Raw genomic sequence first — 25,185 nt, 5'->3', positions numbered from 1 at the left:
TTCTGGTTGACGAAGCAAGAATACGAAGAGAAAGGTCTCCGTGTGTTGGAGAATTTGGGGGTGAAAGTTGGTTAACTTACCAACTGTGTATATCAACATAGAAACATCATAATAGTTGATATATATGCAGTATTTATATTGGGGACCAATCAATGATTTTAAAACTATGACGTCAATTCTGATCGTGACGTAAATTGTGATGCAATTGTTTGTAAATATTCAATCTATATATACTCTAGTGACGTCATCTATCTTGTGACGTCATGTATCCACAGTAATCGCCTTAATATGACGTCATTATACCGGCTGCTTTTAATCATGGTTCGTTCCGATCTGTTACGTCACAATGCCCCGTGACAATGTATATTATTACGTATAGAATTGCACTCGAATATTTGTGTAAGACAAACCAAGAAACGACAATAACATATTCCAGAATGGTGTCTTTGTTTTGTTATAGTGACGCCACAGTCGCTGTCTAGTAGGGTCAGTTATATATCCGCTATTAAGAAATATTCAGGTTTTAAACCAAACTGCAAAAATATACAAATATATTGATTGTATTCGATTGTCACAAAATATACGAGTTATATTTAACCACTCAATAGATTACAAAGTAACTTTCCGAAACACGCATAACTGTATTTAGCAAAGGGTTTCATCAAAGCGGGATTATATAATGGATAAGCGACCCATCGTCGATATGAGAGCGAAGATAAGGTTCGCTAGGTGGAGCTAGATAGCCAGGCTTATTCGAGTTTCGTGAATTCCGACTTTACCATTGTGACGTGTCACCTTTGTTATACGACGTCACACTCGCTGTTGTAGTGAAACAATGGCGTACACTTTTTATAGAATTCCTTGCGATACAAATCGGAAATAAATTGTTCTAGTATTACTCTCTTAATAGCGCTAACCGCGTTTTACGTGTGGCGCATGACTATGTATTATGACGTAATAAAACGCCAGGTTTCGAATTACTTGTTATTACAGCATAATGCCACGTAAGGTTAACTGATATTAAATTACAATTAGCTTGAACAGCTTTCGTGTGAAATGCTCAAATAAACTCATGATGAACCAATTTAGTAGGGTGATGCTTTTCCGTTGGGTTGGTCACTTATATCAACGTGGGTGGGAACTTACGTTCTCACTATTAGCATAGTGCATGTATATGAGGGTATGTATTCGGGGAATTAATTTTCGACATGAACGCGCGACTTTTTCCCAAAAAATATACAGTGGATATCAGTAAGGAACATTTTGAAACCAAAATTTTCACTGGACACCGACTGAAGGAATAGGTTTAGTCAACGTCAGCGGCCATACGACTGTTTTATACCAAATAGCCCAGTGTATATGAACGTATATATAGCCCACAACCTATCAGTAACACTTGTTATAACGAGCGCATTTAGACAGACACAAATTATTTGATATTGTTTTACAAAACACAATCAAAACATCTTGAAATAAACGTTTTGTGACCCTTTTCATTGCTCCTGAGTTACAGGTAACAAAATACGTTACGGTTGGCTCGAACTACAAACCTTGTACAATTGGATGGCGGTGTTTAAAGCAAGGGTTCCTTCACAAGAAGTCTTGGATGTCCAACTCGTTAGTAATCCACCATGGGCAGTGCATTTCAATGGAAGTATTCAAACTCAACGATCCTCATGGATTCCAACCGAAGCGGAGTTGTAAACATTCGGACATACTTTGTTGACATTGGGACGCAATTGTCACATTTTTTGACACATTTTTTATCCAAGTTAAATTAAACGTCAAAAAATGTTTTATAATAAATGATAAACAAATGTAGAAAACCATAATCACCAAAAACGATATTTTAGTTTTTAAGTCCGATTATTAAAGGTAATACATTTGGCTTCTAGAGCAACAGACATATCTCGTTTCCTATTGGTTGGATTTAAGATTAAATGTGACGTATACCCACGTGATCAGACATCGGGTTAAACCACTTAAAGTTACGTGCTTATGTCGCATTGTTGGTTGGTGACGTAGCAAGTTGATGACGTAATATGACATTGTATAATGCTCCCACGCATAATCTTTAATCTGATTGTTCAGTAAGGAATGATCGATTGTTTCCAAACAAAGGAAGTTCTGGAATTTTTCGTCGCAAAATCAATTATTACGTCACAGTTGCAACTGATATAGTACAGTGAGTGAAAATATGACATTTTTTCGCTTTTTTTTCGTCATATTTGGAATAACAAAGAATATTCACATCAATTTATAGAATAACAAAACTGCACCATCACGACTCTAAAACAGCGTTGTTAATTGTTCAAACCAGGATTAGGAAATATGGGATGTTATGTGCTAACAGTATCCCATCTTACCCCACAATAATATATTTCGATTGTTACGAAATAATTTCCTTTATCACCATATGAGGGGGTTGGACAAGGGGGATTGTGACGTATAGGTGGATGTTGACAGCCCTTTGTGACGTGTCACTGGAAAGTGTGACGTGAGAATCGGTCGTTCCCATGTGATCGGCGACGATGGATTAATCTCGAAACAGCGACAATGGAATTTCGTTCTAGAATAAAAGTAAATAATCGAAGTTTCGCGAAAATCGCGTTTCTCGATAATAGAAGCGAGGTTTCTTCTAGAATAGAAAACAATGAAAATATTCCAGAGTTTATTTGATCATATTTCCGTTGCAAGCGACCCGTGGCCGCCCCACTAACTCGAAAATTGATCCACGGCCAAAATCTTCGAACGCAGGTGTTGTGACGTAACAATGCGTGTCATTGTTCAACGTCGTTAAAACGCGACTTCGCTACACCATTGTGACGGAATATCAGACCGGAAGTACATCTGACGTCATATCCCGGTGAAAGTTTGAAAATATCATTTTTAAAAATCTTTGATCTTTGAACAATAATGTTTCTATGTTACCTTATTGTCTACCCCCCCCCCCCCCAACGATAATTTATTTTTTGTAAGAAAATATTTTAAATACAAAATAACAATTTTAATATTTTTACATTTTGTATTCATTTAAAAAAAATATGAATAAAAAATAATTACAAAATAAATTTGTTTTAGAATTATTTTTATTACAATTGTGTAATTCCAAAAATATGGTATTTTCCAGATTTAAAAAAATAAGATTTTTTCACAGAATCGGAGCCGATTCCACGATTTCATGAAAAGAAAAAATGCGAAGGAATAAAAAGTGAGCGGGGGTAGAATGGAGTTTGACATCGGGTTATGTCGTCACAGTGGGACTTATTCTCGCCTCAGGAGTTAGCTGTGTGGGTTGAAGGTAGCGAGGGGCGTATTAATTATCGTCTTAATATTTTTTGCTGTTTCAATAAATTTAGAAATTCATTAAATGTTTAAAACATCAAAAAAGTTTAATAATTATGTAATTAAAACTTAATTTAAAACAAAACTCCTTAAACAATTGAAATTGCCCCGCCTGTGACGTTTCCGCGCTCCATTGTTTGTTAATAATGGAGTATTATTACGACATTGTATTTTATAAATGTAATGTAATTTATCCAGGCGTGGTAATATACGTTAGTTACAAAGTTATTATTATGATAAACATGCAAACCGCCACACAGAACCAGTCGGTTGGGTTTAGTTCGCCGTTACAAAACCCTGGCATGGTTTCCATGATGCCAACATCAGCTGCAAGTAGTAAGTATTTCGTTTATTTTATAAAATATTTTATACTGCATGTATTACTTTTGCTGTCGTTTAATATATAATAGATTGGGGTGGAGGAATATCCTGAGAAACGCCATTGAAATATTCGCATGTTAGTTTGGTCTTAATAAACTATTGTCCAACTAATATTAATTGTAACATTAGAAATATCTATTCTTGTATCACTTTATAGTAGGTTGGGGTAAGATGGCCGATGTTTTCATTCTATTTTATCAAACCATTTGGTAATAAACAAAGAATGTTTACAAAGTTGTTGTTAATTGATAAAAACGCGATAAGAATTATTATATATCATGTGCTAACGGTAACCATCTTACCACGACCTAAACTTTAATTTAACCAAAAATTTCATAGGTGATTCTAAACCCTTACGTTTAGATTTTGTCGAACGATTATTTCTCAATATGTTTTTGACGAAGGTTTTATATTTTGCTCCGGTTGTTTAAGCTTTCTTCCTAAGATCAAATATTTTAATTCGAGTTTTAAAATGGATTTAAATAAAAAAAAAGTTTTTAAAATTTATTAATTTAGGTCCAAAATAAAGCCAGTCAAACTGATCGAAGTTATACAAGTAAAAGAATTTACGAAAAACATTTATTAGATTTCTTTTAAAAGCTTAAAAACTTTAAATTTAAAACAAACATTTACAGAGTTATTTTAACCCAGCAAGCCTGGGGTATGACGTAGGCAAATATAGTGACGTTTAATGATGATGTATGACGTAAGATCACGTCACAATCGCCTTCCAATAAGTGATTAGTAATCTTAATTCGAGGGGAGTCGGCGTCGCTTATCAAAACTAATGTCCCAACTCATGTAAACCATATAAGTGGATCAGCGGTACCCAGCTATTTCGGCTTTCGCTCAAAAATTCCACAGCAAAAATTTAACTCGCATTTTTGTTGAAGAAAATAAAACGGTTTTAAATTGAATGCTTGCAATGACATCACGTAATTCCGCAGGCATCAATACGCATTTAAAATGTATAAAAAATTTATGTGTTAACTTTTGTTGGTAAAAAATGTAAAAATGATTTTAAAATGAAGAATTTAATTTTAATGCTGCTGAAATGTGTTTTACTTAAGCATAACTTTGTACAAAGTTTGCATCTAAATTGTTATCAAAAAAATAAACACATATTAACCACTATAACATCATGCATTGCATGTGCCAGTATGTAACTTGTTCATTCACCAAGTTATAACACGCAATAAACAACACATGCTGTACAGCGGTGTATAGAAGTCGCTGCATCGAAAGTTATGAATTATGACGTCATAAAGGCAACTTCGTGTATATGAATGTGACGTCACAATACAATATTGTCCAAACATAAAGATACTGGTTATGACATCATAAACGAGCACGCGACCTGTCCCATTGTTATGTTCGTTTATATTGAGCGGATAATCGCGAATTTACGCGGTGGCCGCGAATCGGTTAAACACACAAACCGTTGGTGTCTTGATCGAATGTGGGGAGATTCTGGATCGAGAATCGCTTCTACCATTGTCCCTGGATCGGTGTCAAATGGGTTAGGAACAATGGCCGGGCTGGCTCGGATATTTGATAAGATTTGGACAAAACACACGCACTTGTATGGGAGGCGCAGACACCATACAGCTCCGCCCACAACTTGTTGGGGGTTGTTTGAAACAGTTGTTGAGAAAACTTTAATTTTTAGTTAAAAAAAATTATTCAATGAGATGAAAATAAATATTGTCAGCCGTTGTAATGGTATGGTTCCTTAGATAAGTGAGGTTGTATAAAAGTTGATATATAAATTGTTGAATGTTAGTTGTAAGAAATGTTGTCGTGTCTACCACAAAGTTTTGAATCCAAACTTAGTCCAGACGAACTCAAGAAACTTCACGAAAAACAAAAAGAATTTTTAGGTGAAACTAAAATTTGGAATAATTTAAGAAAAATTGCTCGAAACTAAAATTTCACGATTGTATCGATTCTAGGCCGAATAATCGCGAATATCGCGACATTCCGCCACTAAAAGCGCAGTGTCCGCCATTTTGATTTAGAAAAATCCGCGAAAAAATATCTTTTATTTTTTCTTATAGTCACAATTTTTGGTAACTATCACTTAACCGTTTCATTTTAAACCCTTCAAATATAAATCTGTTTAATTTAAATATTTATACGTAACTTTATTGTTCCTGACATAAAGTATATACGCCGCCATTGAAATTCAAAAATTAAACCTTTTTTTGTCAAAAACACAGGTTTTGTTATTAAAAATTCTTTGTTTATTTCCAAACGCAACGATTAATGAGAATGAAAGCACGAACCCTCTTACACTAACAAACAATATCAAAATTTAAACTTAATTTTGTTTCAGATCAAACTTTCGGGGAGGTAAACCAACTCGGCGGGGTATTTGTGAACGGACGACCGCTGCCCAACGCTCTAAGACTCCGAATAATCGAGCTTGCTCAACTGGGGATTCGGCCTTGCGACATTAGTCGGCAACTACGGGTCTCACATGGCTGTGTAAGCAAGATACTAGCCCGTTATAATGAGACAGGCTCGATCTTACCAGGAGCAATCGGTGGTAGCAAACCAAGAGTCACAACACCTGGTGTTGTGAACGCGATAAAGGATTACAAAGTCAGAGACCCTGGTATATTTGCATGGGAGATCAGGGACCGCCTTCTAAGCGACGCAGTTTGCGATAAATACAATGTCCCGTCAGTAAGTTCCATCAGCCGAATATTAAGGAACAAAATCGGAAACGTCCTTCACCCAAACAATCCTCTCAACCCTAACTACGTTCCCATCAGCAACATCGAGAATTCGACCCCACCACAAAGCACTAACATGAGGCCCACCTACAACAGCCCAATATACAATCATTATATGGTCCCACCAACAGGTAAACCCAACATGCCAAACGCCCCACCAACCATACGAGGTTCCCCAATGCCTTGTCATCCGTTCTATTCTCATTCAGTGACAGAAATACTGAGAGGATCTCGTTTCGATCAACCACAGTTACAAGGTAAGTCTAACATGTGCATTTAACAGTTTTATCCTTACGTGGTGGGGCAACATTAGTTATAACACAGGTGTTTCAAATTTTTCAAATAGTATTTTTTGGCTCATCTGGAAATTGGTTATGTTTTATGTGCCAGATAAGCCAAACTCTTTTATAATATGCCTGCTATCATAAGTAACAAAATCACCATCTGCGAGGCTGACAATTTAGACAACCCATTAGTGACCACTGGGTTGGAGCAATTGCCGTTAAGTGTCTTGCCCAAGGAGGTATACTCCCACAATCCCATAGGCTATCCCTATACGTATGTAGTATTGGGGTCCTATTGTTGTTTGATAAGACTGTTTAAAATCTATCCCAATAGCTGTGGCGATATGCAAGAGACAAGCGTCAACTGAGACCAAAGTTCACCAACAATTATTTAGGTGACATTGCATTTAAAATACAGTGTCATTCAACATTGTGCAAACTTTTACACATCTTTTTAAATACGATAGCTAAGATCAAATTAATTAAACAGGAGGAATTAGCAATAAAACAGCAATCGTTTAAACACGCTACGGATAAAAACTACTTTGGGATAAATCAAAAAGCGTGGCAAGTGAAACCCAACATAACAATTAGGCAACCCCAACCACGAAACCTCGCATTGTTACGTCATTATACAATCTTTGAAAACAATTCAGCAAATCGCGAAGAACAATGATTTACAGTCCGTGACGCGTCATGGCATTGTTTCGTAACAATAGCCGCCATTTTGTATCGCGTCCCCGGATCACCGATACGCATTCGTTCTGCATCGACCATGGCCACTTTAACACCATCACTTTACGCTCGTGTACATTATGCATGTCGCTACACAAGAAGTCAACAGTGACGTGTTTTAAACTCAGCCGTGGAAAGTTGGTAACGCACCTGCCGCTAGCGCAGAGGTTGCGGGTTCAAGGCTCGACGCTGCCACCATTCTGGGCGTATGTGTTTTAGTGCAAGACACTTAACGGCTCCAACCCTGTGGTCACTAATGGGTTATCTAAATTATCAGCCATACAGAAAAAAGTGTATGGAATAGAATTAATAAGTTACATTCCTTCGCAGGAACCGCACCCAGCAATTCGATGACGTCAGAATCGATCTCTGTGGCGCCACCTAACGGTAGTTACCACCACCAGTTGCTCCCGGTGTCTGTACCAAGCGTCATCCCTAAACTTGAAGAATGGAATAACATGACGCCGTACGGTGTTCCGCCCCCTACACAAGTTACAACGGTACATTTAAACGGGGGAGAGAAATCGTCACCCGTGTCACGTGATATCACGTCACTGCAACAATCACCCACGTCAGAGGAGGTTTGTGACGTAACAATTTAAAAAATATTTAACATTTATAAAGATTTTTTGGAGGGAGTGAATATTTTATTATTTTTTCTATTTTTTGCATCTTGTGTAAAAATATTCAGCGGTAAATTTAAATTCCAGAATCGATCGTCACATCCGCTTTCCACTCTCTACGTCACACCACCTGCCAACACCCCATACGTCACTTCCGCTCCACAAATGGCGAATAATTCCCACCATTATGTGACACCGGCCTACATTCCATCGTATGGCCATCCAGGTTGGCAGCAACAATCTTTACCGATGAACGGTGTGGACCCCGTCTTAACAGGAAACCCGGCACCCCAGAGGAGTGTACACAGCTTACAAAATGGAGGCGTACAACACGGATACCCTAAACTCGCTGTCTCGGCTCCCCAAACAGGTTGGCAAACATAAATAGTGTTTCTATTAGACGTCCACGCTTGGTTGGCAATGTTTGCGTCATAATTAATCACAAAGTTACCAAACATAAGGTATTATGACAAAACATGGGGACTTGAAATATTCAATTTTACGCTTGAAATGGCGGGGTTTATAAAAACAAACATACAATTACGGACGCAAGGCGTTGTTAAAACCTTACTACATTAGTATAAAGCTTGTTTATCAATGTGACGTACTAGATTGTGTATTGTGTGTAGAGCTTTTTCTGCACTGCCTTAACAAACGATAAAACGTTTTTTTATAGACTTGTGAATTTACCAGTAATGTATTTATTGAAGCGACTTACCTTATAATAATATGCGTACGGTGGCAGATTCGTAGTTTGGTGATGCCGTTGGTGCTTGTCCTTCAACAGGACACCTTAACATAAATGCTGCAACTCCACTGGTCACCAATAAGTATCAAATTAACAAAAGCAATCACACAAAGTTACAAGTCTATTATACACCGTAAACATGAGTTACACAAGGCCGCTTTGTATGTGCACAATACGAAACTCATGTTATAACTCTTGCTGTAACATACAAGGACAAATACTAAATTTAAAATCCTTTTGCAGGAGACGGAAAAAATTCCGGAAATCAAAAACTCGACCGTCCACCCATCCATTCTAATGGTCAGACGTCATCAACGTGATGTCATATAGATATATTATGACGTCATAATACCTTCATGAATAAGGATTGTTTCCATTCGCGAATTGAATCACTGCCGCCATTGCTGCCTTTGGTTTATTATGCAACTCAGTGAAGCCAATATTGTATCTATTCACTAACTAGTAGATAAACAACTAACATTATACCGCCATCTTATTTGTAGTTTTCACTTTTCTGAAACTTTTTTTCGAAACCAAATTTGATTCGACACAAAACTTGAAATTTAAACAGTTTTTTTTGCACCGAAGCCATATTATTTGTAATAATAAACAAAAATGTTACGAATTTGGTGTTTATTTAGAAATGACACATATAGTGCAGCAGATTAAATAAATTAATTTAGAAAATAGAGAAAATACTTATATTAAGAATAAAGTTAAAATCATTCTAATAAAAGGTAAAATGATTAAATTACAATCGATAAATTTTACTAAATTTTTATAATTGGCAGCATTGCATTACTCAGTTTAAAAACATTACAGCATTGCAAAGTGTATGGGTGAATAAAATGTTTGAATTATTCAACTAAGTGCAATTAAACTTTTTGCTGAGGGTTTACGGATATTTCTTCGCAAGAAATTCGGACAAACTTTCATAAACGAACATCATAATGGCCCCACCTAAAAATATACAAAGTAATTTCAAGTTACAGTGAGGCAACCAAGGTTACTTACTTGGTCCCAATCGAAGAAACTTTGGAACGAGCCCTTTGTACAACGCCAAAAACCTGAAAATATTTTACAAATTATGTGACGATTGACATATATCATTGACAAGTGGTTACGTTAAACTTAATGTTCATTTAGTTGGGACGCCAACATGAGTTGATGAGGCTCATATTGTTCAAATATGAAGAAACAAATAAAATTTAAAAAGTAAACAAGTTAAAAACTCCAAAGCTAAATTTTGGAAAAAAATTACAACCATACCAAAGACAACTAGTATTTCGCTATTATTACTGAATTGCAGAATTAAATGTAAAATACTTTACACCTGTAACTAAACGCAGAGAAAAGAATACCACACCCCTAATTTTAACAAGAAACCTCAAACTCACCCCTCTTCTTTATAAATCATCACGATGGTAGAATGGGCTCCGTAATATTTAATCTGACCCGGTATCGGCTGTGGGCCTTGGATTCGACTTTTAGCGACGTCATACGGGATGTTTATTACAGAAGCAAGCGTACCAGCAGTTAAACCAAGGCATAATTTATAAACAACTTGTTGGGTCTGGGACTAAAATGTAAAAGAAGCATTTAACAACATAAAAAACTATAAGAAAATATTGTGGATAGAACATGTGGGTTATAAGGACTGTGGTACTAAAATGTAAAAAAAAATTAGAATCCTGAAAAATACTGAATACTAAAAGATATGGATAATAAAATTATTTGCATAAAGATATAAATGATTATAAATTATATAGAGAATAAATTTGAACCCACAAACAGTGATTGTAGCGTGAACGGTTTATACCAGCGGATGATTATCCAAACAATTTCAACTTTGACTTAAAACTTAATGGTTGACGAGCAATTCATTGTAAATCGTTGTTGCAGTTTGCCCATTGACGGCGTTACTACAATGTGATGCAGTGGAGGGTATAGCGGCAAATGCTTCTCAATCAAACGTTTACTGCACGTCAAGTATTTCACGCTCATGCCTCCCTCTATCACCCAAGCTAATATATGGTATTACATTGGAAGAGTAACGCAAGGGATTTGAAAGTGAAATTATTATTCAGGAATTATTATTTTAAACAATGTTTTATTGATTTTCGATCAGCGTGACAGGAGGGTGGAACAAAAGGTTTATTGAAACCCCACAGGCGCAGTCATTAGTTGGAATTGTTTTATTTCTCGAGGAATATTCAAGGAAATAGCACGAGAGTCGGCCATTTCTTTGTGTGGAAAGAAGAAAGGCAGTAGAACCACATTGCGTGACAAGGACGGTCTCACAGAAGCCGTCGCAAACCCAAAACAATAACAAGAAAATTACGTGGGCCAAAAAATAAGAGTTGACTTAATCATGGCAAGCAGACGTCACATGGTTTGAAATAAAAGGGCTTGGTATTCTACATTTGATCAGAGGTTACTACGGGTCATTTGAATTCGGAAGCCACTCATGGTAGTGCGTGAATGTTTATCTTATCACTTGTGCATATAATACGCATTCACAATATATTATAAGTTATCATAAACATATTAAGGGGTTTATAAAACTATTAATGGCCAACGGCTTGGCATATCATAATATACATTGGTTACTTATATAGAAATGTCTATGTGCACACTTACAGAGAAACCTGTTTTAATTAAATATTTGCATTGTTTAACAGCCACACTATTCGTTTTGCCATAAATTCTCTTCATTGTTTTAATTAATTTTATCTTTGTTAAAGAAATAATAACATTATAAAAAACTAATATTCAACCCAATACTTCATAACAACTGCGTATTTTACCTCAGATTTTGGAATATATTCTTTGAATGAGTGAAAGACACCAAAGTAGACCATGTTCCATACCCCGTGCCTACCAAGTGTTGCCGTCAAGCCCCGATTAATCCCTTTCATACCAAAGCCTTCGTTCCTTATGATTTGTCGAGCTTTCGAAAATGTTGATTCTTGCTGAGAATAAAAAAGTTTAATAAAAAATCAATCGCCCGCCAACCCCCCCCCCCCACGGTAAGCAAACAAAGTTGGGGCAAAAATTTGGCCGAAAACATCTTAGCGGTGAAATGTAAAAATAACTGAGCAGAGAGAGAGAGAATGGAAAATTGTTTCCTCTTAAAATTGAAGTGAAGTGGGGTTCCAGTCACTGCCAGTGTAGCGTGTCGGGAACTTATCAGCCTGATCGTATTTTCTACTCTCGTGTGTCATTAGCGTCTTCTACTTTATTGACTTTCTTCCCCCCCCAAACCCACGTCGTACCCCACGAGCTGCTTGACTCACCCACATTGCGTGACAACCAACCTTCAGCGTTTCTATTATACCCCGACCCAGGTAACTTCATGTTTGATCAGCCCGTATGGTGAGATTGCCCCAACTACCCCCATCTTTCTTTGTGTTGTCACAGATATAATAGCCAAAGATATTTAAGTTATGCATAATTCACCCATCACCATGAAACTTAATTCAAGTGACCGATTAAATGAACAAAACCACGACAAGACCACCCACCTACCTACCTACGGTTAACAAAACCAACGTTTAATCTTTTAACAAAACAAAGCTCAGATTAAACCTTTAACAAACACACTCGTTCAAAACAACAAGATTACAAAACTTGGCTTTACATTCACCACATTATTATACAAACCACCATAAACTTACATCTTTTAGTTTCACATCTTTTTCAGATTGAAGCAAAATTTTGATTCTTTCGAACGGGTTACAAACCAAACCTTCAGTTAATCCTGAACATAAGCCAGCAAGCGAATACACCTGGAGTGAAATAATTTTAAATATATATATATATATATAATTAAAATATAATCATATAAAAAATTATTCAATTTTGCAATATTTTTTACATTGTCATTATTTTTAATATTAATTTTGAATCGATAAAATTTTAATAGGTTTTTGCAAAACCCTCAAAGTAAATTTGCAATTTGGTTTTAAATGCCTTTTTCTATTTTAGTGCCGTTTATTTGACAGGAAACCACTGAAATTATTCCCGAGTTGAGAAGAGGCTTGTGGCATAATGGGGTCAAAGGGGACACGGATTTAGTTCTTGTTAAATTACTCATAAGTTTAAGTGAGAAAACACTTGTTGTTTGACATTGGGGTAATATGGGACATCCGGTGTATAATGGGGGTAATATGGGACATCCGGTGTATAATGGGGGTAATATGGGACATCCGGTGTATAATGGGGGTAATATGGGACATCCGGTGTATAATGGGGGTAATATGGGACATCCGGTGTATAATGGGGGTAATATGGGACTTCCGGTGTATAATGGGGGTAATATGGGACTTCCGGTGTATAATGGTCAAAACATGGGTGGGTATGAATAAATAATGTTATACGCCATATATTTGCTGCCACCTACCACACATAAAATATTTTGGTCAAGTTAGTTAAAATTAACGTTAAGATAAAGTTAAATTACAATCAATTTATATAAATAACTCACCAGGGGTGTTTTATCCCCTCCTCCACTAAATAAATGTTGGTATCGCTCAAAACAGAAAAACTGGAATGAAATAAACAGTAAAATATTTGTTCAACTATTATAACGTCATAATATCATATACGCCCCACCTTCACGGCTCGCTTTGGTGTTTCAGCTAATATTGGTGGCAAGATCCCTTTGTAGAAAGATAAGAACCTGGGATGTGGGGGTTGGGGTTTAGTATTTAAACAACTGGATATTAATGACTACTACCTCACCCCTCTGTTCTATACATTGTTCCAAAACAATGAGCAACGGACCGATACTGCACGCTGCTTCCACTGCCTTGTAATTGAAATCTGTGATGAAATAATGGAATAATAAGCTTGACAGTGAGTATGAGATGACATATCGTAGCATCATCATAATATATAAAAATTGTCTCTTCGATATTTGCAGTGGGAATTAAGGGACAAGCAGCAAACGGATATTTTTATTCTTGAAGTTAAAATACATTTACAATTAAATGGGTAAAAAATATAACAAATCATTGCGAGTTCAATAGAAGTTTTATTATTGGAGCATAATGTGATATAATATACAAAGCTTGGTAGTTATAGTTAGCATAGTAGGGTGACATGGATAATAATGTATCATGTAGGCCCTAATTGAGTTGTTTCAACATATTGCGATACAATATGGAAATGCTTGACAGTGAGGTACCCACTACACATGTATCATAATGCATCACCTTGTTTTAACGACGTCGAGCGGGTGCATGAGGCAGATTTCAACGAGCCCTGTAACAAGATTAAACACATTTGACGGACGAGTAACAGGTTATGCCAATTAAGCATAACCGACCCTCATGTTATAAAACTACCAGCTTAGTTTGGGGTTATGGGTGGTGGAAACCAATGATCCGTGGGGAACTTAATTTTTTGAAGTCCCATCCGTGGGTGAAGTTCGCTAAATCGGGTTTAATAACGATAGAAATAACATATATTTCAGAATATTTTATCCTACCAAATTAATATTTTTATTTTTCAGATATTTTCAATTTTCATGGTATTATAATATTTTTTAAATTTTCTTAGAAAGTGACTCATGACTGCCACCATGTGAGAGCATAAACATTCTTCAGTGGCCACTTGGAGTGGTAAAGAGTTTTATTTAAAAACACAGCCCTTTTTGTCTTGTTTTTACACAAATTTTATATCACAACAAAAATTCTATTTGTATTGTTGATAATTATTGCATTAAACAAACTCTGCTTTGAAAGTTATTAAACAGATTTGATATCACCCCATTCAAACATCAAGAAAAGTTATTAGAGGGTACGAGGTGTATGAAACAGAACACCTGTGTTATAACCGCTGTCATTGCCCGACCATGCGAGGATAAATAAGTTACCACATACCTGGTATCTTGTAAGCTGACAAAGGGTGTATGAAACAGAACACCCATGTCATAACGACTGTTGTTGCCCCCCTATGCAGGGATAAATAAGTTACATACGTGGTAACTCGTAAGCGAGCATGAGGTGTATAAAACAGAACACCCGTGTTATACTAAAGCAAGTTACATTCATATACAATACATAAACATTACAACCACAATACCATACCTGCTCCACCACCAGCAACAAGTTGTTGGAACATCCTCTTATAAGTTACTTTCCCAACATCAGGTTTCCTCATGCCCTGCGTCGAGGGGTAAGCATCTTTCTTGGACATCTTGCTTTCAACAAACCAGCAACTTGAACGTCTCCACAACCACTCACTCCAAGTAATTTGGCCTGAGGCAAAATAACAAACTAGTTTCACAGGTTTATAAAATTAAATACTAAGTAATAGAAATAATAAAGGTTGCTTTAAAATTTGTAAATAAAAATTTCTTAACTTTTATGCAATAGTTTTTAAACAGTTTATTTAATTTTGTTTGGTAGCAAAATAGAATTACATAAAATATGCATGTATTGTAACTAATTTTAAGCAAATTAAACAAAAATTATGAATATATAACACGAATAACTAATTATATTCCTTGTTGAGAAAAAGTAAAATAAGTTTATTGCTAAATATCCGAGTACTGTCACTGTATGTGCCTATCATGCATTCATGCTATCAATTCTAAACTTATTAAAAAAATCAATTTTGTTTGCATTTTTTTTTGTATTTTAAACTGAAACATAACGTCCATAGCCCTGTGCAAATATAACGTCTATACGAAACCTCAACAGCCAAAAAATGCAGCAAAAACAAGTATTGTCATTCCACGTTAGCTGCAATGTAGGCAATACAGCGGATATCAGCATGACTGTATGCTTCCTTACGGCAGAAAATAACAACATAAATATATACACAGTTTCACCGTTTCATACACAACAGTATGTTAAGTACACAATTATCGTACATACCCCTTGTGTTTATTCATAGACCCCAAAATACCTTGGTACACGTCACGCACGTTTAGGAGTAATATCAAGACAGGGGAATTACCTGTAAGTGGGGGTCGCATACATATAGAAATCGTCGGTAGCGTAAAGGTGGCTGTACACAGTATCCGAAATTCGTCTGTTTTGTCCGGATTTCGCTGCCGCATGCGGAACTCGGTAATGGGTTTGCATACGACTTCGCAGGCGAATTCGCATGCCGGATACTGTGTACAGCCACCTTAAAACGTCTTACTACCCCGAACTTTTAAGTTCATTACGACTGTGGGTACAGTGGGTGTATTGAACGAGGATGTGTTAAGTGGTATTAGAGTTTCCATGACCATACTGGGCCGTGGCACATTGGTCATCACGTCTTCCTCTAGACCAGACGTTATTTGTTCGAGGCTTGATGCTGCTACCACAATTTATTTGTATCCTTATATATATTGCTCTAAATAACTTTGTTTACTCCTACATTGGACAATAAAAGAGTTTGAAAAGTCTTATCCATGTTTTTTTAATCGTGCGTGTTTATCTTAAAAAAAAAAAATTTTGAAAACATATAGGTTTGTGATCGTTCAGTGTAAACGTAAAGTTTATTAACGCCATGTGGGATCGGGCAGATCCGATTTTATTGACACGTTTCCGTTTTAACCGTAGCGTATTTTAACGACCGACGTTTAGGTTTAAATTCCTTCTCTTCGTTGTTTAATTAGTTTGTTTTCGTTTTCGTATTCGAAAAATTAAATAAAAAAATATGATTTGTCCTTCACTACGTCACAAAGTTACGCTGTGCGCGCGTTCGTATTGTTTGATTGTTTCGACAGGTTGTTAAAGCAACTATACAGCGCGACGCGTTGTGACCATTCCATTGAGACTTAACAATACCTGGGATCAATTGCTTTGTGGCCGAACGGCGTATCCATAGCATGGCGGGACGAAGTTGGTCGGTAACCCTCATAATCAACAGGTTGTACCATAGTGCCATATATGAACGGTAGGCAAATGTGTTGGTGAAATATATATGGGTTAATCATTGTCATGTTTATAGCTGTGGTGTAATATTCTTCAATCATTAATCAGCGTTCATTGCACCATTTGTGTAAATATCTAAGTTAGATAAACCTGGAACTGTGATAAAGCTCGTATTCATTTAGTTGTTGAAACAAGAAAAATAGCTTAGATTAGTTGAGACATCGCTAAAGATGGTTTCAGTTTTTAAACCGAAATGTTTGAGATGAAAAGCGTATAAAAACATACATGCTGTCAAGTTTGTATTGAAACTTAAATAGAAATATAAAAAAGGTTGTACTTTCGTTCAACAGAAACAATAGGAATGTTTTGGGTTTTTGTTTTTAGTTCGTTTCTGGTCATCGCAAATGTTAATGGAGTTTATGGAAGAGGTAAGTGTATAGGTTTGTACATTTAAGCTGCATTGTTTAATAACGAGTGCAACGTTATATTTTTTAACTTCTCTTTTTTTTTATTTTTTTAAAGTTTTTGTTTACCTTGAATAAGATATAACAATGAGACGAAATAGGAAGTTAAAATAGAGTAAATATCCCTTTTGAAGTCGATGGACACAAATATAAGTCGTCTCGTAAATAATTGACTTTCTATATTTGTTTGCCAAGTAGGTCACGGGTTGTTGTTTCCAGTTTGTACAAGCCATAGCTCGGGCGTTGCCTACGTTTTAGTAAAAATAACTCACCCTAAAATACCAAAGGTTCTTTGACTAAGATTATAAAAGCGACCGTCATATTATCGGTTGGTTGCCCTTGCAGAAACACGAGGCAAGTAACTATAGGGTCCGATCGCTACTTTAGGTTGGTAAATTACAGTTTGTTTCCTTTAGATTCCCGCATTGTTGGCGGCGTTGACGCCACGTTGGGACGATGGCCATGGCAGGGAAGCATAAGGTTTATATCAACGGGGACAAACTTTTGTGGATGTTCAGTGATTTCGAACCGATGGTTGATATCGGCCGCTCATTGCACAGAGGGGTGCGTGTATGGTGAATAGGAATGTAACTTGTATATACCCTCACGTAGCGCTTAACCAATACACCTCGGGCCGCTTACCAAGTTACAACGTATGTTACTTTTTTTATATCCATGCTGGGCGGGAAAATTTAAGACTTTATAAAACGAGTGTTCTGTTTCATTACCCCTTCCCGCCTATACGTTCTCACTTATATTACTTTGTGGGTGAGCGCCAGTATCCAGACAGCATGTGTGTGTGTTTACGTGGTAACCGTTAGTGGGCGCTAATTTCAACCCAGTTTTGTTCACCTTGGCTTATAATGAACGATTATTACGTCACAGAATACGGTCTGCGTCATCAATTGAAGTTCGACTCGGCGTCACAAACTTGTTGGCTGGTGAAGCGACGGATGTGACGTATCGGTTGACGTCATTCCACGACCATCCAGGTAAACATTTGACAATCGTACCAAAGGTCTAACGAACAATGTTCAAATCTCATTAATGTTTCTAAATAACAAGGCACTTCAGTTTTCAACTACGAGGATATAAACGACCTCACCAACCAAAAGTCATATCTTCTTGTTTGTTTCACAGATTATGTTTCAAGCACTTTCCTTAATGACATCACACTCCTACAAACTTCGCTCCCCATTACCTTTAATGCGAACGTACGCGCGGTGGCGCTACCAAGTCCAGGCATGATTGCCATCGTAGGATCGCCATGTTGGATTACCGGGTGGGGAACCACAGCAGGTGAGGTCCCTTGTGGGTAAAATAAGTTACATGCGTGGTAACTAAGCGGGCATGAGGTGTATGAAACAGAACACCCGTGTTATAACGACTGCCGTTGCCCCGCCATGCGAGGATAAATAAGTTACTTGCGTGGTAACTGGTGAGCGGGCACGCGGTGTATGAAACAGAACACCCGTGTTATAACGACTGTAGTTGCCCCGCCATGCGAGGATAAATAAGTTACATACGTGGTAACTTGTAAGCGGGCACGAAGTGTATGAAACAGAACACCCATGTTATAATGACTGTCGTTACCCTACCATGCGAGGATAGATAAGTTACATACGTGGTAACTTGTAAGCAGGCACGAGGTGTATGAAACAGAACACCTGTGTTATAACTTACACCGACTGTCGTTGCCCCGCAATGCGAGGATAAATATGTTACATTGTTCTCATTATATGTTTAAACCGTCTCCAGATTCCAGTTCTGTTAGCCCAAACATCCTACAGCAAGCTGTGGTACCAATAGTTAACGACAGCCAGTGTGTGGCATGGTACAGACAAGAAGGCATTATGGTCTTCACAAACGAGCAATTTTGCGCGGGGTAAGTCGACCCACCAGCAAGGGTATCGAACCTGGGGTCGTAGGTTTTACAGGGCAGCTTACCGGTCGGGGCTTTGTTTGCGACACAGGCCAGTTATTGCAAGATGGTATTAATATTTAAGTCACATTTATTATGCCTTATTCAAATTTAAGTCATATATTGTGTCTTATATATTATGTCTTATCCTATTATTATGTCTTATTCAGGTACGAAGCCGGTAATATAGATTCGTGCCAGGGCGACAGCGGGGGTCCACTGACCTGCAACGACACCGGTATCTTTGTGTTACAAGGCATTACGAGCTACGGGGTCGGTTGTGCTTTATCTCGAAGACCCGGGGTTTATACAAGAGTGTCAAACTACCTCACTTGGATTAACGAAACTATTGTTCTATGTACGTTTAGTTAACGACTCTTTAGCTTATGAATCGGTACAATGCTTTATACCTCATAACTGGAGCACTCTGCTACTAGGTTTAAGGCTCAACGCTACCACCTTTGTAGGCCTATATACGTCCTTGGGCAAGACACTTAACGGCAATTGTTTCAACCTAATCCATTGAGTAAACTATATTACAACTTACCAAACGGTTATGGTCATTTTAATACACCAGCATATTATAACAGTCTTCATATTCCAGATTCTAACTCCGTTGGACAGAAATGTACTTCTAGTCTACGTGCAATCTTGTTTTCTAGTTTCTTTTTCTTGATATTGCACAAGCTAACTACGTTTTAACCTAGAAAATCTGTTAAACAAAGTTGCACTTATCAGTTTTACAAGTTCCACAATGTGATTGGCATAACGTACCTTTCTAAATAACACTGTGGTCTATATGCATATACTACAGTTGCATCGCCAAGCATCGGGTGTATTGCTACTTTTTATTTGCAAACATTACACCAACTTGTTCAAGTTCGCCATTTTGTTTATCCTGCAACCAGCACCGATCGTCTATGACGTAACAATGGCGCTTTAAACGTAACAAACGCGTTTGTAATAATTTCCCGCGGAATTTCAACCTGATTTTGTTGATTATTGCAGTCTGCACTGTCTACAGTAGAAGTTGTATTACACAGTTAAGTGTTGTTGATATTTTAGTTTGTATTTAATTGCAAAGTATTACAGTACAGTACAGGTATATGTTCAGATTGCGGTGTGCGAGTAAAAGATAAAGTAATACTGATAGTTTTAATCAAGTTGAAATGAATAACGTTTCGAATCTCTCGTCACTTCTATGTACCTAATCAGTTTTGGGACCGTTATTTCCAAAGTGCTGTTGTCAGGTGAGTCTCTATTTGGTGGTTGTTGCCCGTTGTCTGTGTGTGTATCCACGTTTACGTCTAGACTTGTGTTTTCAAAATCTGTTTTTATTATTTTGCTTGGAGGTTCATGGTCGTCGTCAAAATTGGACGATGCGGTTTCTAAACGTTCAATATAGTCGTTAGGCGTCCCCGTTGATTCTACGTCTGTGGAGTCTTTGCTACCGTCTTGAGGTGATTGGTTATTGGCAATCGGGCCTCGCATTTGCGTTAGTTGCAGCATGGCATGAGCAAGACGATCGTAGACAGACAACACTCTGTTTTCTGAGCTCTCGGTCTGCGGTTCTTGTTTCGCTTCAACGTATGTCGGTTTCGGCGTGACAGGTTCGCTGGGTCGCCCCCCTACCCTTGTGCTATCAAAGATATGTTTAATCATGGCTCGTAGTCGGTTCTTTCCGATCCATTGGTCTGAGAATCGAATTGACCTGTCGACTAATGTTGGTTCTTGTGGGTGCCGGTAGAAAGGACCGTCAGATGGCAGCAGAGACATGTATTTCTGGAATATTTTGACAATACACCTGGAGTTTCCATGTTCTGCGTAAACTCTCTTATCTTTAGTTGATCCTCGCACTGTGTAAACAGAGTCACGCGACGGTAGAAACTCAACGAACATTTGTGACTGTTGACCCCTGTTCCCAATAACGTAATGAGACAACTTTAAATGCCAATGCTCGTCTACTGTTCGTATCCCAAACGTCACTGTGTTGTAATAAAACACAGCATTAAGCAGCCCAAGCGCCGTGTCGGTGCCGATTACTCCTGTCTCCCACAACATTGACTCGTCAGGGAATTGTGGTTGGGCCGAACCGAGCTTCGAACTCGGAAAGCTTCTTCTGCTCGATTTATGATAAGCAGATATTCCATCGCTGGTTAATTCTTTAATGCGTTCATCCAACACTAATCTGAAATGGTGGTATGCGGGGTTGCTTCGGTCTAAGATACAAATAGATGGCCGGCCCGCTTGCTGGCGGAGATAACGTTGTATCCCCATCACAATCTGCATTAGTGTATGGGGCGGGTAAGGGTTGCCATCTTTACGTCGTATCTCCTGGGGTAAAAGTTGGTATATCAGTGACGTAGGAAAGTTTACTTAGTATAAAAATGGCACTTAAAAAATATTTAACAAAAAATAATTTGTCGAAATTTATGTGGTAAACAATAAACATTGAGTATCAGTGTCATGAGAAAGTTTTCTTAACCACATTTAACAGTACCTTAAAAATTCTAAAAACATTGCTACCGTAGTCGAATAAACAAATAAAAGCTAAAAGTTGGTATTATTTTACCTTAACAAACTTGGCCAACCATTTGTCCAATTCTTCTTCACTTGCTTTCCCAACATCAAGCGGGACGTCCTCAGAGTGATTCGCCTAAATAAACAGCCATGTATTAGAGAAGTGCAAGAATAATTACTTGCAAAGTTACATACGTGGTTACATAGTTACAAACTCGTAAGCGGGCACGAGGTGTATGAAACAGAACACTCGTGTTATAATGACTGCCATTGTCCGCCACGCGAGGATAGATAAGTTACATCGAGCATTGATACTGCCCCCATGCGGACATACACTTAACATCAAACCTACCACTAGGTTTCGCTTGCGAGCCCATTCTCTCCAGACATTAAACGCCCATCTATTTTGTTTCTTCGTTCGCTCTGGAATCCCTGGCGCGTCGTTTGGTAAAACATCTTCTGCTGCGAACCGGGGACTGTTCACGTTCCGCATCAGTGGGCTTGATGACGTAACTGGCTCCAAAAACGAGTATCTTGGACTTGATTGGTTAAGAGTTATATTAGGATGTGGTAACACGGCGCCGTTAGAACGGATACTCGGTGACTCGCTTGATTTTTCCTCTCCGAATATAATATGCTCAGGTCGTCTTAGTTGCGTGACATTATGCATGGCGTCCTGAACGTTTGGTTTCTTGATTGCTCCCAACGTTGTTTCCAAATCCACCATCTTGTTATGAATAGTACGGCGCTGTGGTAGATGACACTTGCGACGGTTTTTCTTTTCTAAACTTAGATCCAAAATATCCATGACACAAAACAAGTTTGTTTAACACACTATAAGTGCATCTACACTACCCGCTGCGGTAAAGTATTACAGTTAACTTTTGCCCCCTTTAAGAGGACCTAACCGTTCCCTAGTAGCTAAGGTATAAGTGTCAGTTATACGTATAAGGGTGGGAGAAATCTTTTACAGGGTGACAGGTGGCTGTTATACAATAGTAACGGGATCTTACAATGCTCGGTGTAAATGTCGCGCAGAGATAAGGTTACCAATACACGGTATTACTCCGTTGGCGCAATCCTATAGAGCTGGTCTTAGGCGTGTTAGACTATTATTCGTCGATATCATTACACCGCTAGCATTACGCGTTCCAGAGAATAACAAGGCCCAGTATCGTATACCACAACGTTGTGGAATCTATTCTTATCCAAACTTCTTGTATACATGTGGTTGATATTCGTTTTAAAGTTAAATATTTGACCAAGCATATATTTTTTAATTTAAATTGTGTAAAATATTATAACAGTCTTTCGAAACACCCTATGTTTTATGAGAATCGACAGAACACAGAACAAATATGTTTATATATAGTATATTAAACCTCATAGAACTTTAACCAATAAATTAAACACCCGTTTTTTAACGCAGTGACTTGAGTTTAAAATATACACGGCTTAACAAAAGTCTAACTAGGTATATACGCCGTACGTAGTAAAGTATATACAGTGGACGCCATACCCAACCAAAATTAACCATTGTGACTTTATTCACCGTATATCATGCATGACACAGGGGTTACAGTTATATATAATGTTATACCGCATATGCGTATATAAACACCCTCTTGATATAGGTGTAGTGTGGATAATGAACATCAAGCGACGCGCTATAATGGGCACGAAAAGTATATGACGTCACAACAAAAAGCGTGATCCATGATTAAAATGAGACAAAAGAAATAAATATAATAATTATAGAGATGTTAACTTATACACGGCAATGGTCTCACCTGATCTGCCGTGATATTTTAAATTATTTTTATCTGGCCAATTTAAACATTTATATTACGATATACGACTTAGACACATTTATACTTAGTAACATATTATATTCCGTTAACTAAATCGCATATACTTAGATATAACACATAAACTACCCTGTTTAATCACCTCTGTCCTGGTATAAGTGTTCCAGTTTTCGGAGGGAAAATGTTTATTACTCGGTTGCAGCGACACAGCGGAAACTGCACTTATTCGTACCTTGCACGCCAGAAATAACTCTAAGATCACTCACTGTTACTCGAAGCATTGTTTCCTGTATTCAACCATTCTCATGCCAACTTATTGTGGCAACTATAAGCGGCTAAAGAAACTCCTACAATCAATATCCACCACTGTAAGCCTGCATGTAACAGTTACACAGGATTTGTTTAGCAGCCACGATATTTATTTGACACTTTTGCTGAAGCATAGTTTTTACCCCATCCTGTTTTAACCTTCAACGCGTCGTTTTGTTCTAATTCCCATTTCTGTGTTAAGTTAATTAATATAAACCTTAGCTATTGTAATCAAAGATAAATATACATTGTTTGTATGTTGGATTTATTATTTGTATTTTCCTTTGTTCATGCTTTTAAAACTTATTGTTCATTCTTTCGTCACAAATGTTGTTATTCTAGTTATCGAGAGAGTATAACTTCTATCGATTGTTAATTGTCGCGTTGCGTGCGATTGTTCTATAACTTCCGGTTCTTTGTTCGCGAACATAGCTATTGTATAGCGACACCTGCTGTCTGGTTGCTTTGTCTCGAATAATTATCATTAGTCAGCAGAAGATACGCGTTCAAGGCTCGATGCGGCTACCATTGTGAGCGTGTGATGTGCCCTTGCACAAGATACTAGATTGCTCCAACCCAGTGGACACTAATGGATTGTCCAAATTGTCGGCAATTCAGAAAAATAGCCACACGCAAAATTACATATGTAGTAACTTGTAAGCTGCCACGAGGTGAATAAAAGTTATTTATTTTACTGTTTTGTCATCATATATAGTTGTGTCTACTTATGACGTAACAAACTGACAGAAGTATCCATTTATATTTTAATTGCGCGAATACGATTGTTCATCTCTAAACACAATTGTTACAACATACACACTATGAATCAATTAAAACCAAGGATTCACCCTACCCGCGGCACAGATAGCGCGCAGTGGGATTCGAGTAAGAAAGGTTCCAATCGAACGGTAAACGATTCGCCGCTACGAAATGAGAATGTCCCCTGTGACGTAACAATGCTGTTAGTTTATTTTAATATTTGCGCCAAATTTGATTTTTTTCTTAATGCAGCCATAGTCTAATCTAATAGAGCATGGCACTATCACAAGACATGTTGTTGTAGTTACTGTGGTAGGTCCTGGTGTCGGTGGTGTTACTATTTATTTACCGGTAATTGTTCCAACCCTGTAGTGCCATCCAAATAACAATCACAAAGTTACATACGTGGTAACTTGTAAGCGGGCACGAGGTGTATAAAACAGAACACCTGTGTTATAATGACTGTCGTTGCCTCGCCATGCGAGGATACATAAGTTACATACGTGGTAACTTGTAAGCGGACACGAGGTGTATGAAACAGAACACCCGTGTTATAACAATTGTCGTTGTCCGCCATGCGAGGATAAATAAGTTGCATACGTGGTAACTTGTAAGCGGGCACGAAGTGTATGAAACAGAACACCCGTGTTATAACGACTGTCGTTGTCCTGCC

General features: G+C 37.6%; 5 protein-coding genes and 1 long non-coding RNA gene across 9 annotated transcripts in view; 3 read left to right on the top strand and 3 right to left on the bottom strand.

Moving 5' to 3' along the window:
- Positions 1–430, top strand: part of LOC100185499 (actin-related protein 2) — a gene marked incomplete in the record, with an annotated part of 3,126 nt that extends 2,696 nt beyond the window's left edge. Inside the window, 1 exon segment of the mRNA XM_002122457.5 lies at positions 1–430. Coding sequence (XP_002122493.2) covers positions 1–75 — 75 coding nt within the window.
- Positions 431–3,478: 3,048 nt separating this feature from the next.
- pax1/9 (homeobox transcription factor Pax1/9) lies at positions 3,479–9,479 on the top strand. 3 transcript variants are annotated; one of them, NM_001032422.1, is given in 6 exon segments: positions 3,558–3,681; positions 6,062–6,721; positions 7,814–8,064; positions 8,194–8,303; positions 8,306–8,476; positions 9,098–9,477. In NM_001032422.1, coding segments are annotated over 5 exon segments (1,269 nt in total). In that variant the 5' UTR covers positions 3,558–3,578; the 3' UTR covers positions 8,451–8,476; positions 9,098–9,477.
- Positions 3,583–9,101, bottom strand: LOC113474716. The gene is made up of 3 exons (XR_003396402.1): positions 8,825–9,101; positions 4,084–4,166; positions 3,583–3,672 (listed from the first exon to the last, which is right to left on the bottom strand). It is a non-coding gene; the product is annotated as an uncharacterized LOC113474716 (long non-coding RNA).
- LOC100186096 (mitochondrial 2-oxodicarboxylate carrier) lies at positions 9,473–15,854 on the bottom strand. Of its 2 annotated transcripts, none has more exons than XM_026836853.1 (11): positions 15,821–15,854; positions 14,947–15,117; positions 14,071–14,119; positions 13,598–13,678; positions 13,469–13,535; positions 13,341–13,400; positions 12,532–12,642; positions 11,662–11,826; positions 10,252–10,433; positions 9,869–9,921; positions 9,473–9,814 (listed from the first exon to the last, which is right to left on the bottom strand). In XM_026836853.1, exons 1-11 carry the CDS (start codon positions 15,837–15,839, stop codon positions 9,750–9,752), a joined length of 1,023 nt encoding a protein of 340 aa, XP_026692654.1. In that variant the 5' UTR covers positions 15,840–15,854; the 3' UTR covers positions 9,473–9,749. The 2 variants fall into 2 exon arrangements, with proteins under 2 accessions (XP_026692654.1, XP_002130378.1); XM_002130342.5 differs by having other exon boundaries at positions 15,739–15,823.
- A 718-nt stretch (positions 15,855–16,572) lies between these two features.
- On the top strand, positions 16,573–20,101 carry LOC100183738 (trypsin-like). The gene is made up of 8 exons (XM_002130237.4): positions 16,573–16,753; positions 17,082–17,159; positions 17,612–17,759; positions 18,081–18,187; positions 18,336–18,494; positions 18,954–19,080; positions 19,287–19,474; positions 19,721–20,101. The coding sequence occupies exons 1-8, from the start codon at positions 16,747–16,749 to the stop codon at positions 19,816–19,818; spliced, it is 912 nt and encodes a 303-aa protein (XP_002130273.2). The 5' UTR covers positions 16,573–16,746; the 3' UTR covers positions 19,819–20,101.
- Positions 20,102–20,164: 63 nt separating this feature from the next.
- On the bottom strand, positions 20,165–22,791 carry LOC108949929 (uncharacterized protein KIAA1958-like). The gene is made up of 3 exons (XM_018814154.2): positions 21,989–22,791; positions 21,689–21,772; positions 20,165–21,450 (listed from the first exon to the last, which is right to left on the bottom strand). The coding sequence occupies exons 1-3, from the start codon at positions 22,442–22,444 to the stop codon at positions 20,272–20,274; spliced, it is 1,719 nt and encodes a 572-aa protein (XP_018669699.1). The 5' UTR covers positions 22,445–22,791; the 3' UTR covers positions 20,165–20,271.
- Between the last annotated feature and the right edge of the window lie 2,394 nt (positions 22,792–25,185).

This window comes from Ciona intestinalis, chromosome 11, assembly GCF_000224145.3.
Source record: "Ciona intestinalis chromosome 11, KH, whole genome shotgun sequence".
Classification (NCBI taxonomy): domain Eukaryota; kingdom Metazoa; phylum Chordata; class Ascidiacea; order Phlebobranchia; family Cionidae; genus Ciona; species Ciona intestinalis.
This window is presented reverse-complemented; position numbering and strand designations above follow the sequence as displayed.

What these genes read in the sequence shown, in the direction of transcription:
- pax1/9 (XM_018813865.2), top strand. Translation starts at nt 3,492, where the DNA reads ATGGAGTATTATTACGACATTGTATTTTATAAATGTAATGTAATTTAT. An exon ending in CGATCAACCACAGTTACAAG is followed by an intron (nt 6,722 to 7,813) that starts GTAAGTCTAACA and finishes ATTCCTTCGCAG; the next exon opens with GAACCGCACCCAGCAATTCG. An exon ending in AATCACCCACGTCAGAGGAG is followed by an intron (nt 8,065 to 8,193) that starts GTTTGTGACGTA and finishes TTTAAATTCCAG; the next exon opens with AATCGATCGTCACATCCGCT.
- LOC100186096 (XM_026836853.1), bottom strand. An exon ending in AAGATGTGAAACTAAAAGAT is followed by an intron (nt 11,827 to 12,531) that starts GTAAGTTTATGG and finishes TTTTATTCTCAG; the next exon opens with CAAGAATCAACATTTTCGAA. An exon ending in AATATATTCCAAAATCTGAG is followed by an intron (nt 10,434 to 11,661) that starts GTAAAATACGCA and finishes TTTACATTTTAG; the next exon opens with TCCCAGACCCAACAAGTTGT.
- LOC108949929 (XM_018814154.2), bottom strand. Translation starts at nt 22,444, where the DNA reads ATGGATATTTTGGATCTAAGTTTAGAAAAGAAAAACCGTCGCAAGTGT. An exon ending in CTCGCAAGCGAAACCTAGTG is followed by an intron (nt 21,773 to 21,988) that starts GTAGGTTTGATG and finishes CTGTTTATTTAG; the next exon opens with GCGAATCACTCTGAGGACGT. An exon ending in GGTTGGCCAAGTTTGTTAAG is followed by an intron (nt 21,451 to 21,688) that starts GTAAAATAATAC and finishes CTTTTACCCCAG; the next exon opens with GAGATACGACGTAAAGATGG.
- LOC100183738 (XM_002130237.4), top strand. An exon ending in GCCGCTCATTGCACAGAGGG is followed by an intron (nt 17,760 to 18,080) that starts GTGCGTGTATGG and finishes ATTACGTCACAG; the next exon opens with AATACGGTCTGCGTCATCAA. An exon ending in CGGGTGGGGAACCACAGCAG is followed by an intron (nt 18,495 to 18,953) that starts GTGAGGTCCCTT and finishes AACCGTCTCCAG; the next exon opens with ATTCCAGTTCTGTTAGCCCA.